The sequence below is a fragment of the Convolutriloba macropyga genome, chromosome 1, assembly GCF_964194025.1.
Source record: "Convolutriloba macropyga chromosome 1, txConMacr16.3, whole genome shotgun sequence".
Lineage (NCBI taxonomy): Eukaryota > Metazoa > Xenacoelomorpha > Acoela > Convolutidae > Convolutriloba > Convolutriloba macropyga.
The window spans coordinates 32535988-32552624 of NC_134468.1; the positions used below are offsets into that span (position 1 = coordinate 32535988).

At 36.5% G+C, this 16637-nt stretch overlaps 1 protein-coding gene across 1 annotated transcript in view; it reads left to right on the forward strand.

Moving 5' to 3' along the window:
* The window catches only part of LOC142348259 (uncharacterized), a 53791-nt gene that overhangs the window by 17484 nt on the left and 19670 nt on the right, over nt 1-16637 (forward strand). The window contains exons 8-11 of the mRNA XM_075399559.1: nt 6105-6271; nt 6814-6896; nt 13794-14161; nt 15188-15338. Coding sequence (XP_075255674.1) covers nt 6105-6271; nt 6814-6896; nt 13794-14161; nt 15188-15338 — 769 coding nt within the window. The remainder of the gene's footprint in view (nt 1-6104; nt 6272-6813; nt 6897-13793; nt 14162-15187; nt 15339-16637) is intronic.

A 16637-nucleotide genomic window follows, 5' to 3' on the forward strand; every position in this document is an offset into this window, starting at 1 on the left:
TGAGGGGTAATTTTTTTAGAGGGTGTAAAATGATGTAAGAATTGGGCTGCCAAGGGGTGTAAAATGGTATACTGTGAGGGAGTAATTTGTTCAGAGGGTTTAAAATTGTGTAAGGAATGGGGGTAATTCTAAGAAATATAATTCATATACAGGGACCATCGTCAGTTGGACAAGCGTTGATTGTCTGGAGGCTAAGAAAAACTGGCTAAGTGAAATGGTGGGGGTGGTAGCTTGTTGAGAAGGAGTAAAATGGTGTAAAAGTGGAGCTGCGAAGTGGTGCAGGGGGGGGGGGGTAAAATAATGAGTGAGGGGGTGAAAGATAAGTTCAGCCCCCACCCCCACCGCTACATCCTTTTGAACTTCAAGGGGGTAAAATGATGTAGGAGGGATGGGGTAAGAGATAAATTTACCTCGTAATCTCATAACTTTTTGGTCTGTCAACGGCTGCAAAATAATGTAAGCGTTTGGGTGTATTTTTCCATAACCTCCTTACTCTTACATAATTTTGCAGACAAAGAGATGATTTTACATAATTTTGACAGACAAAGAGATGAAAGAGTGGGCGTGAATTTATTTTTAACCCCCTCACTCTTGTGTCAATCTACTCCCCTTGGCAGCCTAATGCAGTCCAAATGAGCTGCATTCTCCAAAACAATCCGTAGATTTCAGTCTCACTTGTACATATTTTTCGGTGGAAATAAGGTTGCCATCGATTTGGTATGTAGGGCTAACGGCGTTAGGACTCGGACTAGGGCTCCAAGGACTAGTAGTCTAAGTTGTAATCGTTTTTTTTTGCCGACAACAATGCGTGGAATACCGCCATCTGGTTAAAAACTTAATAAGAAGGCTAATGCGAGACTATACGTTACACAAAATGTTTCACCATACAACTCTGGTTTGTCATAACTTTTTCTTTGTTCTGAGGGGCAAAACGCTTCAGGAAATCAAAGATAAAAATAAACATTTTTTATAGCAAACTTGATAACATCTCAACGAAAACTTAAAGAATCACAACCCTAATTTTAACCGCAAGCATTGTGATTTTTTTCCACAATAAGGCAGCTCCTGAGGCAGTTGTAAGCCAGCAAGACCAATCATTTGAAATCAGTTTGCAAGCAGAAATTGCAGGAGCGAAATTACACGAATCACCAAAGATATAATTGGCTGAATTTTCCTCTGATTTTTTTTCTGTATTTGAAAATATGCTCAACTGACCTTAATTTTACTGGTTAGTTAGAATCAGGTTTTTTTTTCAACAAAAGTAATACCGAAAATAGTGATGTCATCGAAAATTTAAGGGGTTCATTATGTCAAGTTTTGTCTCTTTGGTAAAAATTCAGTTTGAAGTTTTTTGAAATTCTGTGTCCCATATTTGAATAATTTTCAATTTTGAGCATTTTAAAATAATTGAACGATATGATTTTGTTCAACATTTACTTAATAAATCAAAGAAAAACGTATGAAATTAAAAATTAACTTTTTTTGTACTGAAATCCGAAAATTTTTCTGTTTGTCAAATCTCACTCTGATTGATTCTGTAGATTTATGATTAATGATTCTTGAGTTAACCGAACGGAAATGCCGAAAACAATGTCAATGAAAACAAACAAAGTATAAGTTGAAAAGACAGTTGCCGTGTTGTCAAAAAATTTCTTCTTCGTTTTATATCGATCATTTTGTTACAAATTCCCAATTCATGATCAATTTGGCATTTTATATTCGTATAGAACCCTTGAAAAACCGCTGGATTCGCTTTTGGCTAGCATTTTGAAGTAAAGCTGGACAAGTTGGTCATAGATAAAATACTACAAAAAGAGCAACAAATGCTGACAAAACTCAGGAATTTAAATAGAAAATTTACGAGAAAAATTTGACTGAGCAAAAAAACACATGAGCCATCCGAATAAGAACCATCCGAATCTTTTTATTGCAAAAATCACCCAATTTACATAACTAACTGGCCTTGCTATAGCTGCGCAACTGTTGAAAACCCAGTTTTTGCAAACAGTCGCTTATTAGTTTGCTTGGCAAACGGAAATATTAATACATCCTATATGTTAAGCGCTTGAGCTCTAAAATGGGACAAAACTTTGCATGATTAAGGCGCCTCTCGAAGCGCAAGTTTTGGAGCCGCATTGAGCAGAACTTTTAAGCAAACATTTTGCGAGAGGTCAATGACCTAAAAGGCTCAAAGTACATGGGTGAGAACTGGACCTGGGTCAAAAGACTGTTAGTCAAGTGCAGTTACCACGAAGCTAAGAGGGCTTGAAATTATGTTCTCCCAGAGGGAGTATTTACTGTGCTGGTTATTACGTATTTTTAATTGCTCCCGAACTAACTTTGAAGTTCTGATTGTAAGAGTGTTTTTCTGCAAAGTTTTAGCTTTACAGATTCTGCGCTATGCTAGAACAATCTCAGCTTTCAACTAAGTTTTTCACGCTTAACTTTTCAATTTTTGTGTGATCGCAAATGCTCAATCCGAAATATGTTTATTGACACCATAAAAACGATTGTGAGAAACGGTGCTATGAAGTCGTGATAGCGCAGTTGGAAAGATGGAGAAATGCTATTCTGAGGGTGGAATGTTCGAACCCGTGTCAGGTAATCTCCTGTTTGTACAAATGAAAATTTCTATTCAACACCATGCCACCTGTTGTTCGAGAGCACTACTTGCGACGCTGAACATGTTAAACGCGTGAGCTCTAAAGTGAGAAAAAGTTTTTGCATGTTTAAGGGGCTTCTTGAAGCGCATCTTTAAGAGCCGCTTGAGCAGCATGTTTAAGCGAACATATCGAGACAGGTCAATGACCTAAGAGGCTCAAAGTACATGGATGAAAACGGAGCCTGGGACAAAAAACTGTTAGTCAAGTGCAGTTACCACGAGGCTAAGAAGGCTTGAAATTACGCTCGCCCGGAGGTAGATTTTACTGTCATGGTTACTACGTGTTTTTTAATTGCTCACGAATTAAATTTCAATTTCTTATTGTAAAAGTGTGTTTTTCTGCAAAGGTTTAGCTTTACACGTTCTGCGGTATTCTAAAACATTCTTGGCATTCGACTAAGTTTTTCACGCTTTTCTTTTTGATTTTTTTGGTGATCTCAAATGCTCTCAATCTGAAATGTGTTTATTGATACGATTAAGGCGATTGCGAGATACTGTGGTATGCAGTGGTTATAGCGCAGTTGGTAAGATGGAGGACTGCTATTCTGAGGGTCGAGGGTCTGCATCCGTGTCGGGTGCCCTCCCTTTTGTAGACATGAAAATTTCTAATCAACACCATGCCCCCTGTTGTTCGAGAGCACTTCTTGCGACGCTGATTCGATTTATGTTCCTGTGTGTGTTTGGGGGATGAAAATTGCTAATTCTTCTATATATTAAACGCGTGAGCTCTAAAATGGGACAAAATTTTTTGCATGTTTAAGGGGCCTCTCGAAGCGCATGTTTTGGAGCCGCACTGAGCAGCATGGTTAAGCAAACATTTTGAGAGAGGTCAATGATCTAAGAGGCTCAAAGTACATGGGTGAGGACCGGACCTGGGTCAAAAGACTGTTAGTCAAGTGCAGTTACCACGAGGCTAAGAGGGTTTGAAATTATGTTCTCCCAGAGGCAGTATTTACTGTACTGGTTATTACGTATTTTTAATTGCTCCCGAACTAGCTTTGAAGTTCTGATTGTAAGAGTGTTTTTCTGCAAAGTTTTAGCTTTACAGATTCTGCGCTATTCTAGAACGAACGCTCTTTGCTTTCAACTAAGTTTTTCACGCTTAATTTTTGACTTTTTGAGTTATCTCAGATTCTCTCAATCTGAAATATGTTTATTGATACGATAAAAGCGATTTTGACAAACGGTGGTATGTGGTCGTTATAGCACAGTTGTTAAGATGGATGACTGTTAAGCTGAGGGTCGAGTGTTCGAACCCATGTCGGGCCCTCCATTTTTGTAGGCATGAAAATTTCTAATCAACTCCATGCCGCCTGTTGTTCGAGAGCACTTCTTGCGACGCTGATTCGTTTTGTTCCTGTGTGTGTTTGGGGGTTGAAAATTGCTAATCCTATCCGTTTGGATACATGAAAATTTCTAGTCAACACTATGCGACGCGAGTTGGTTTATGTTCCCGTGTGTGTGTTTGGGGGATGAAATATGGCAATTGTTTTCTCTTTGTAGCAATTCTTCTTTCCATTTGCTTGGTTTTTTCTTTGTTTTCTATTTATTTCAAGCGTTTGAACGATCGTATGTATTGTTGCCTCTAAACGAATTTTAGAGCAATCATTTTTTGTTTCTTTTTTTCTTTCGTTCTCTCTCTCTCTGTGTGTTTCTCTCTCTCGCTCTGTATGTGTTTGTGTGTTTTTGTGTTTCGTCCTCTTTTTCCTCCGTTCTGTTTTTCTCTCTCTCATTCTCTCTCTATCTCCTTTTTCCGTCTTTCCGTTTCTCTTTCTCTCTCTCTCCCTTTGTTTAATTCTCTATTTTTTTCTCAAACTTAATGATCAAGAAAACCAGCTGGGCAAACAATCACCCCACGAAACGGGAGGCAAAAACAGAATTTACCAAGAGCTTCAAACAGACTGAAATGGAAAAAGCACACATTTTCCTCTGTCCTCCTAAGGATAACCACAGGTTGAGTTTTAGTTTATAGCTTTTGATTTGCGGTTCTATTACCATTGTTCATACAATCACTATGAAGCTAAGTTTTGAGCAGTTTTAGTCGTATTGTCTAATCTTCTTTTATTATATTAAACATCAGTCGCAATTGAGCACAATAGTTAAAATTGCTCCTATCGTAACATGTCTTAGGGGTCCTTAGTCGTGCAACCTAGCGCATAAACAATGCGTTTTGAGACGCGCATTGCCATCCTATTTAAGCTCTATTCACATTTTTGCGCTCTTTAAGCATGTGGAATAGCTAAAACAAGCGTGTCACAAACGCCCTCGTCCAGAAATTTGCCGTAGAAAGAGCAAAGGACAAGTGCAATACGCATAGTTAGCGTAATTGGTGAGACCTATGGAACCTCTTATTCGTGTAAATGATTTTCTTGTTATGGTTTTGCGGGCCTGCTTATTAAGTATAAATGATGCACTTTCCAATCAATATCGTTTTAAATTATCGAAAGACCGATAACATCTTAGTTCCCGAACAGGTTTTAGGAACCTTAGGTAAAAGTTTCTCTTATCTGTGTTAATAAAGATTTTGTCAGCAGTTATTATGTCTGCATTCCCGGTCATTTTGGACAAAGTGGGCTAAATAAGCCTTTTCGATCCCGTTTCGTATTTTGAAAAATGCTGAATTTACAATAACTTAGTCAAAATTTTAGACCAAACATTTGCTTCAAACAATTATGCAACTCTCCCTTATTCTTAACCTCAGAATCATTGGGATATCTGTTAACAATTTTATCATATTTTAAGCCAAAATTTATCAAAATTAAAGCAAAAATTGTGAGCAAACAAAGGAATTTAGTCTATGTTCACAAAATTTTGAACCTCCGTGACTCCTCGGGAATAACGGATTTTTGAAAAATCTTTTTTATTTGAAATCTTGCTCTTGACGAGCTTTCTAATGATACCACTCAAAACTCTGTACAATGAATATATCAATTGGCAAAAATTGACTGAACAAAACACCCAATTTAGCATATAGTTCCTCCCCCTCTAAAGCTCGAACATAGTTGAAATCTTTTCAATAAAGTTCGGGTAGAACATTGATATTTTATTCAAAAAGAGTCACACATGAGTTGCTATTTTCCTTTGCTCTGATATTTTTTATTAAAAGTTCAAATGTTTCGCACAGGTTCTCTGCTATCTTACTTATTCTATACGTTTCGTGTTTATGAGTTGACAGATCACATGCAGTTTTCGAAAACTTATATTATTATTTATTATATTTTACCAATATAATTATACTCTATTATAACTCGTATTGGTTTAATTCTTCAGCAATTAAAAATTTTGCTTATACTCTAATGTTGTACCAAGTATATATGCGTTTTCTCAGTATAATTTTGAATATGCGATTTATTTTTTCTCCAATGGGTTGATATCAGTTTTTCGTTCTAATCAAGAAGGGAAGATGAACGTGTTAGAATAAATATGTTTTGATATGTTTTAGCCGGAAGAGATAGGGTATGGAATGGTTCTACTGGTGTCCCTTATCAATCAAAAGAGTACCCAAATTGTAACAGGGAGTTTGAAACTGCTGCGACGAATTTGTCTCCGGCCAGGATTTATACCTGTCAAACGCAACATTGAACTAATCAGGACCTCTGATGGACTCAGGTAGAATAGCGTAACAATTTCAGCAAATAGGTGTCAAGACCATCTTCGAGAGCATTAAAAATTTGCTCCAAAACTACAGGGTCTGAATCTCACGAAAATATTAATATTTGTCTGGATTGAGATTAATCAGGGGCCAGACTTTCTTGGACAGTGACCAGAGACCAGTTTAGTTGGTGATGATCTGATCATAAAAAACAACCGAAAGTCTGATTAGAGGTTATTTTAAATTGAACACAAAAGTTCAGCAAGATTTTTTGTACTGAACCTTGAAAATTGCCACGCACCAACATCTGAACTAAAATGAACATAAAGATCACTGAAGAAGGTTAGTAATGAAGCCCTTATGCGATTGCAATTTAATTTTTTATACAATGAAAACCTCAGAACTTTTGATTTCTACTGAAAATTGGCGCTGTTTATAAGTGTGAACAATCTTTTCTGAACCTTCAGACAATAATTTAAATTATTAGAGTTTTAACAATTTTATTATTTCAGTTGAAATATATAATTTTGGCAAAAAAGTTGATGCAGTACTTGTTAAGGAACTTGGCGAGCCTTGTGGGCGACCACCCGGACTCACACGTCTCCACTGAGGCTGCAATCACACTCGCCCATCTTTCAACGGGTAATTGAAATAAAATAATCGACTATTTAAACCCAGGTTTTGGTCCAGACCCAAATTGAGCTCTGATCAGACCCAATCGAGCGCACACCCCTGTGTTCCCAGACCGAAATTACAGGGTCTGGAAAGCGGTTCGAACGCACAATAGTCTGGACCATGCTCTGATTTCGGTCTGATCAGAGGTCACTTCGGTCTGGACGGTCTGATCATAGTCTTTTTTTGTCTGGACCATGGTCTGGGTTCGGTCTGATCAGAGGACATTCAGGTCTGGAAAGTCTGATCAGAGATCATTTTGGTCTGGAAGGTCTGATCAGAGGTAACTTCGGTCTGGAAAGTCTGATCAAAGGTCATTTCAGTCTGCATAGTCTGACCATAGCTCAATTTGGGTCTGGACCTAAACCTGGGAATCTACCTTCGGTAATCTATTGATTTTTTAAGAATCCATATGTCATTTTTTGCATGCTGTGTTTTTTCACGTTGTACACCATTGGGCAATATTGCTCCACTAATATGAGTCAGGCTTTAAAAACGGGGGGGGGGGGGGTTGGAAAAGACCCATCATAATTATTTTTAAATTTTCGGATGAATTATTGGTAATCAATTTGATGCAAAAATTTAACAACACTGTCCAGTTGACATGCTGAATCTCTTCCCACTTGCTAATGCTTATTAGCTGTAAATTGTGAGTAGAGATCATTTTGTTTTCTTCTGCATGGATTCTTAATTGCCCTCTTGGGGAAAACAGATTTTCAAGAATTTGAGCGCGTCAGAGTTCTGAGCAGCTACAAAATTTAAGCGTTCACCGAATCGCTGAAATGTAAGAATTAAGATCACCAATTCAAGTTAGTTGAATTTGCATTCTAATGCTTACAAAATACAGCAAGCATTATTCATGGACCACTCGCAAAAATAGCTTTCTCTTCTCTTTTTTTCTACACTATGCAAGCTATTCCAACAGATCTATTTTCACATGATCTCCACAAATAACGCATTCTGTGGCGAAGATTCTCGTCTGCCCGGTCCAACGTCCCATAGTAAACCAGTACTGATTCATAGTATTCCAATTCTGTAATTTTACCCTAACAGTACTATGTTCATGTCATTTTTTCATGGTAAAATCAGAACAAAAATTTACGTTTCGCTGAATTTAAGCTGGGACATACTGGATCAACAGTTTGAGAAAGAGTTGCATATTGAGTGAACAGTCTGAGAATGAGCTGCAAATAAACTTACGCAGACTAAAACATAAAACAATCAGGAAAAGATTTATTTGAAATATAAAACGGTTAAAATGAAAGCATTTAGTTTATAAATAAGAATGAGTATATTTTGTTAGTTCTGAGTAGTGGCCTGCATTGATCCGTCTCGATCCATAAACATCGTGATTGATCCAGAGTCATCAGGAATTAGCAAGTAGTTACCATCATAAACAGATCAATGATCTTTGAAATTTGAATACAACGTTTTTTTTCTATTATAGCCTCAAATAAATCAGAAATACTGACAAAAATTAAAAATGCCGAAAGAACATTAGAAAACATTAGAAACAAATACAAATTTCCCATTGAACTTTAAAGCTACTTGGGTAAAGATCACGCTTCCCATCTGCTCGCTGTTTTGCTCCATTTACAATTCCAATGTGATTAAAACCACCAATAATTTTATCCCACAAAACGTTAGGCAGCGGCAGTTACGGAGCGCTTGTCATTACATAGTAAATCGTTGTGCAAAATACTCCACTTTAGTGGTTAGATAACCTATAGCCCACATCATGGTAAACACGTGGTAAACGCCCCAATCAACTTGTAAAATTGTTTGTACATTAATTGATCAAGCAAACCATATATAACTACTTCTAGAAAAACCCACACAGCTCATCAAGCTAGCTCTGATATCCTCAGGAATATGATCTGCAATGAAAACGAATCAAGTATTTGTAAATGCCAAGAGCTCTCCTGTTTTCCGTGACCGAAACACGGTTTCAGCGCAAGGTAACTTCGGATAGAATGTATGTGACAGCATCCGGCCTAGCTGATTTGTCTCGTTGGAATAGTTCGGAAAAAGGTTGAAAGATTGATCTTGCGAATGACTTGATGCTTTTGCCAGAACGGCATCACACAATGCAGGAGCTGCTGCACATTGCAGGATGTCTCGATTCCACTGTCCTTCGATTCTCTTTTGATCGCTCTTATCGTGAACAGCATCCAACTCGAGATGCCGTCTGGATAAAGCAACCGCGAAGCTCCAATTCACCAGGAAAAGTCCTGGCGAAGGGGATGGGAAAGGGGCAGAAAACAGAACAGAAGCTGGTTGTTGGTATTCAATTTCAACTTTAGGTCGTTGGAAGGGAATGCAATCCCGGACCCTCGTCCCCCATAGTATATCAGAACTGAAACGTTGTATTCCAATTATCCATCATCGGTCCAGAACTGTATGTTTTCTTCGGATCTAAAACTAAGAAATTTCTACAAAATTCCATTGCAATCTGAAACAAAAACCATAAAAATCTGAGTTTTTTTGGCCAAATTTGTCAAGTTCCAGGCACTCGGCATGTGGCGTTTTTTGCTAATCTTAATACGTTTTTTGCAATGTTTTAAGATTGTAAGTCATCATGCTCAAAAAGTGCATCACCCAAAATTTTTTTTTGAAGTTTTCATAATTTGTCATGATTTTACTATGAATATAGTGGGAATTGAATCAGAACCAAGGATGCTCAGTCTATTTTCAGGAAAAACATCAATGGGAATGAATCATACTGCATATCATGAGTTGAAACATACCCTTAGGATACACTGATACAGTACTGGGCCGACGATATACAATTGGAATCCATTGTTTCAGCACTGATATACTATGGGACAAGGATCCGGGTGCTCAAAGCATTTAAAACCATATTTGAACCAACTCGGAAGCTTACCTTTTAAGATGGAGCCTCATGTCACACTTTGTTCTTAATCAGCAATCATTCAGAGTGCAAAAGTTTACTTTTTTCATATTTTATAAGATTTTAGTCAACGCTATGTGGCAGATTGGTTTATGAGAATTGCACCAAAAATAAAAAACAAACCAGCCTTCATGAAACTCAGAATGCCAAAAAATCTTCAACTACTTTATTTGAAGCTCTTAATTATGGTAAATTTAGAGAGCTTTTTTGTGATGAGATTTTTTGGGATAGATTCTGCCAATTTTTTGCACTCTGATTGCCTGAAATAGATTTTGAGGCTTGTACAAACGTTTTCATGCAAACTGATTTGAAGGATTGGTGTTTATTTCACTATTTAACACAGAGTTGCGCAAATTAATAACCCAACATACAGAAAAAAACTGACCAATAAATTTTTGTACACAAAAACTAAGCAAAAAAAAGCAGAATTTTTTTTTCTTGGATAACAGCTTACCTAGTTAACTGATGAACTAAAAATTGCAACAACATTCCTTTATCAGAGCTGGATTGCGTCCCACACCTCAACCTGGCTAGCGCCAATATCGGTCAATGGTCATTAACGTCTAACTAGCTTGTAATCACGGACTTACAGGAACAAATGCGCCAACCAAAAATGGTACACCAAAAACAATTGTCACACTCCCCTCGGTACTATGAACTGTGATTTTTGTCCTTTCCTTTTCTTCCAATTGAGAAAATTTATGTTCTTTGGACACAATAAGCAATCAGACATACCACTTCGAGTACACTTAGCTCAGCAAAAACTCAATCTCTTAATTTAAAGGCACCTAGTGACAAGGTCAAAATACAATCAGACAAAATCTAACTACACAAATTTATTTTCATAACCTCACATCAGATGGGATTAATTAGACTAATTAACAAGTCGACAAAAGAAGAATTAATGCCGCGAAAATCAAAAATCAATCAACATTTATCAAACCAAATAAACTCAAGTCTAAAAAATAATTAGCTTTCAACGAAATAATTCTTGATACGTTTACTAAAAAGACATAATGAAACCAATATCACCTGTCTCTGGTTACACCAAGCCATATGACTGGACTAAAGATCCAAAAACATTGCGAAAACACAAATAAGTGAAGCCAATAAAATCATTAGCTATTATCTGAATATTATATATATTTTTATTTCAATTTCTATTCATACTAATTCAGCTAACATTATACTGCATGAATAAATAAACTCAATTGGGCCAAATTTGAAAATCATTGGGATCTGTTATTACACGACTGTGCTAAATGAAGAGAAAAGGAAACAAAAACACACCACTCACATAACTTTTACAAAAACGCATATCGCCACACAATCAAGACATCAGGTACGTCATAATGTCAGTAAACTTGCTAATTTGAAAATACAAGGAATTTTACGGGACTTCTCAATGATGAGATCAAGTTACAAGTTGTCGAAAAGAACAACAAATCTGAAAAAATTGAAAAGTCCTTAAATATCTTAAAAATGTATAATATCATAAATTTTAAGACTATTTGCAGTAAATAACTGATACGGGTGACATCATTCATTCAAGCCTCATATATAAGCTAATGAGACTGGTCAGATTTTTATTGCTACCTAAAGAATGCAAGAAAACCAAAAAACAGCAGATTCAAAAAAAATTGACCGAGAAAAATGTCGAAGCAATTAAAATATGATTGTGTTTAAAATATGATTGTGTTTTTAACAGCAATGGGACTCTTTTGTTAACAATTTGGCTCCAAAAGATCAACAAACATGAAAAAATACATTAAAACCACGAATTGTTTGAGAAAAACCATAGTATCAACGCAATTAAAATCGATAGCTTTCAATGGAAGCTAATGAATACGCTACTTTATGTCTCAATGAGACAAAAAGGATGTTTGACATACAAACGTTATCAAAAAGACATTACAAAAAGTCATAGATAATGAAAACAACAAGAAATACAGGCAAAATCCTAAAATTGTCGAAGCCATTTAAACCATAAATTTTTCCCTATAAACTCTATATATGATCCGTTGAACGTCATCTATAAGCCAATAAAACTATCAATTTTAGAATAATGTGTTAAGATTCCAGAAGGAAAGAAAATTACAAAAGAATATCTAGAAACTAAAAAAGAAATGAAAACTCGTGCATAGAAGTCAGAACACCAATTGTTAGAAGATAACACCGCTAAATGGATTGATTTTGATTGAAGTAGAAAAAATGAGGTCCGATGAATAACGAGACCTTCTTGCAGTTCACGAAAGTAAGTTTAAGATTGGTTATTTCTCAAAAATATTTCGAAAAATTATTTTTAAAGTCTTAACAGCCATTAAAATCAACAGCTTTCAACAGAAGTCACTTAATACGCTCAATTGTAGCGTACGCCTCGATTTGATGAAAGGGATATTTTTCATGCATAGGTAATCATTAAGACGCCACAATAGGTCTTATGACTATTGAAACAAAAATAGATATAGGCAAAAACCAGAAATTCGGTAGAGAAGTGCGAGAAGAAAATGTTGAAGCCATTTGAACAAAAGCTTTTCTCTGAAAACCTTATTCATGATCCAGTGATTTTTTCTCTACGCCAATGTGAGATATCAGTTTTAGGATAAAGTGATAAGATTTCAAGAGGAACCAATAATAAGAAACTATCCAAATTTTTTTTCATAATTTTTCTGTCGCATTGAAGTCATAAAGCAAATAGTTAGAAAATAAAAACGCTAACCAGGTTATTTTTTGTTGCAGTTGAAAAGAAGGGGACACTGTTTACAGGGGACTTATTACAGGGGACACTATTTTCACAACTCCCAAAAATAAAATGTTAAAAAAAATTTCTAGAAAAATCATTTTTAAAGGCTTAACAGCCTTTGTCTGTCCACTGAAAGTTCTAGATAGGTTCAATTAATGCTTATTACGAAAACTATTGCACTCTCACTTGGTAAGAAAATGGGAAAATGGCATAGGACACCAAAAATTTAGTAAAACCTCAAAAAGAAATTCAAAATTTCATTTAAAATTACGAAAACTCAGAGTCGAAGCCAGAAAAACGCGAGCAATTGATTCAAAGCGAACTTTTTGTTCATTAGGCTTCATTTGACTGAAAATCAGGTTTGTCATTAACAGAACTTAGATATGGAAAGCAACTAGTTTCTAGTTGACCCAAGAAAACAACAAAATATGAAAGTTATTCTAAGAAAAGAGCTCTGAAATTGAATTCAATATTTTTTTGACAATAAACTTCCCTATGAGACTATAACTGTTTTTTTATCGCCTTTCGTTTATTAGGAACTCAAAATTGTTTCATTTTGTGGCCTGAAAAGTACTTTTGAATTAATATTTTAATAAAAAAATTGCTAAAATGAAGAATAATTACACTAAAAGTGAAAAGTCATGCCAAATATCCCGTTTTCACACAACACTTCAGTCCTCGATAACTCAATAAAAATCTTTTTAGTTTCGAGTTCTACGCTGGACTAGCTTTTTAATGATACCACTTACATTTCTCTACGATGAATATATCGATCAGTCAAAATTGTCTGAACAAAAAAACCCAATTTGTGTATGTAGTTCCTCCCCTCCCCCCACAAGTGTCGGAACAATTATTGTATAAAAATATGTAACGTGCGTATTAGAGGTGCAATTAATATGCACCCACTAAGTTACTAAGCTAGGATGTTCAAACGGAAAAGATCGAAGAACAGTAACTTTATACGAGAGCGTTGTAACAAAAATTAGTGAGCTATACTCATTCGAATCATAAGTGGAGAACTAAGATTGTTTTTAGTCTGTGCGTAAATTATGGCATACATTGTCGTAATCGTTTTTGTTTCCATTGTCCAGAAATGTTACAGTTTTAAACATTTTTCAACCAGTTTAACTTTAAGAATGCATTCTGTGGCTGACTGAAAGAATGATCAGATCTGCAGCTATATAAACTCTCAAACCCTTTTTTGCTACTTTAGCACTCGAACTCGATGAGCTGGAAGATTACTCTGGATTATCAAGGAATGAGCTCATCAAAATTATTGTCTCCAAGTGGCCACAAAACCCAACACCTCCCCCGCCTCAGACTCCCAAACCCAGAAAGAAATCTTCCACTGGACAAGCAGCCTCTCCCGATGACGCAACCCCAGCACCACCTTATGACGTCACTGAAGGCTCTGTCATTCCGCAAGTTGGAGATGCAATGGCCGCTATGTATTACCACAAATGGAATTTGATTACCGAAAGAGATCCGAAGTTCTGCTTTCGACATTTTGAGCCATTCCTAACTGTTGGAGGCATAAATCAAAAGAATATGAAAAGAGAAGCTGTACTGGTGGCTTTTCAGGTACAATTTCAAAGTTTAGAATTCAAAGTTTAAAGGATCAGTTCAATTTTGCTGGCTCGATCAAAATCAGATGAGATAAGATATATCATTTTCAACGAACACAGGGGTTGGGGTGCATTAAAAATTACACAGAAAAGCATCGGCGAACGAGTTGGAGTCTGATAACAAACCGAAATGAGCTAGCTACGGTCTTGGCATGATTTTGAGCACTCAGAAATGTGACCGTAGATTAGACGAGCTGAAGTTTGAGTATGATTCTGACTGAAAAAGCTTTATATGAACTAAACTGTCAGAAGTAAGAAACAAAAGGCCTGAGGAACTAGCCAGCCATAGGCGGAAAAGAAGGAGCCAAAAACAAGAAATCAGTGCACCAACCAATCAATCGAAGCAAGTGAATGACCGATCATAGCTTTTTGTCTGCGGAGGAGGGGGGGGGGGGTCTGAAAATGAGTGCATTTGACACACAAAATCAGGTAGGTTCGCTCACAGTGAAAAATTGTCCTAATCAAATCATAGGGAAAAATCTCTTACAGTTGTTTTTATCAGAGTCTGTAAATTCGGGACTAGACGGTCTTGCCAGAGTCCAAATTTTGGAAGTGGTCATCTGATCAGGGGAAAAATTTTGGCTTGATGTTTTGAGCTCTCCAAGACTTAAGCACAAACTAAAGATTTGCCCTCCAGTTTAGTTTAACTGGACAACAAAGTGCTCCTCGAGTTTGATTGAACTCGTAAGAAAACAATTTACCTGAAGGTGCGTGCACTTAAATTTGCATTTTTAGCTATCAATCGATCTAGCTATTTTATCTTTAGGTCAAAGTCAGGTTTATTATAAACTGAATCAAACACTGTTCTTTTTTTATACTACTAACGACAACTTTATTGTCATCTCCTTTGAGACACTTAAAAATTGGCCCAATGATTGGCCATATAGTGAAGACATTCTTTATTTAGTGCAGATATTCAGCTGTAATAGTGTATTTTTGGTTCTTGCTGATTTCAGAAAACAATCAATTATTTTATCTTCAGGTGGTGATTCTTTCGAAGCTGTTTTGTGACATGTCAGCCGCGGAGAGTGCAGCCAGGGCCATGCGGGTGTTGGTGAGGTGTCTGAGGACACAACTTAACCCGGAGATACAACTGCTAACATGCGAAATGATGACTGCACTCACACGCAAAGGTTCAACAACATCATTCAATACCAAAATTAACCTATTAATTATAGACTATTTTTGTTTCTTTCAATTCATTGGCATCAACGTTCTTCAGTTTTGTCAACTAATTTCACAATTTTATATTTTCCCGCTTTAACTGGCGGTGTTTATTTATCGCTGAAAATTACTTACCTCGCGGTTTGTTTGCGATCAAATTGGTGTTGGGATTCGTTATTTCGCCTCAGGGCATTTATCAATTTTCCTGAATTTGAACAAAGAACAATATCAGAATACTTTATATAGCCTCCATTTTGCATCGCTCTCATAGTAAGGATTTAATTAGCTACATTTTTGTATGACTTAAAAGACGACATATTGGGTAACGATTTTCAGAATATTTGTAAGATTTGCGATTTTAGCGGTGAAAAAATTTTTTTCACCGCATTCTGCTTGTAGCGGTGAAAATTTTTTGTCACCACATTCTGCTGGTAGCGGTGAAAAATTTTTTTTCACCGCATCCTGCTTGTAGCGGTGAAAAATTTTCTTTCACCGCTTAAGCGCTGAAAAAAAATTTTCACCGCTTAAAAGTTTTTTTTTTCACCGCATTCATCACATTGAAGGCAAATCTTACACTTTTACTCAAATTCACCGCAAATCTTACATCTTTTAGCGATTTTTAGCGGTGACACCTCGACCCGGGGAAGATGAAGTCGAAGAACCCCGTAATTGTGTATCAATTATCATCCTTTTTGCACACTGCATACCCAATGTTCTTGAGAAACAAGTGGCAGCACTATAATTGGTATTCTACGCAAATCACATGGCAGTCGCGATCTCGTATTATACTTAGGGATTAACATTGGAGATTTGCATGCTCTCAAAAGCAGTATAGAGCAAAATAAAACGAATAACTGTTTTAGAGCATGAACAGCGTGGATATTGAGATAATGCATTAATAACAAAAGATTGGTTAGAATAATCACTTAAGCGCATAATTGAATCATCCCCGAATTCAAAATTCATGTTTCATTGCTTGATGTTCCATGCATGCTTAGTCCGGGTGTATCATTGAAGTAGGCAAATAAGCTAAGTATTAGCTGTCACCGCTCGAGAAAAATAGCAATTTATTTTATGCAGCGCTCAGCTGAGCTTGTTTTTATTTGCGGCTAGTTTTCCACTGCAGTGCTCGAACAGCCAAGCCAGCCAGTGAATTACAAACTTGCGCGGAGATCGGTCCAACTGGCAGGACTGTTTACACGTCCTGCCAGTTGGCATTGTCTTATTGATTGATTCGTAAAGTCTACATCAACTAAGGCAATTCACAG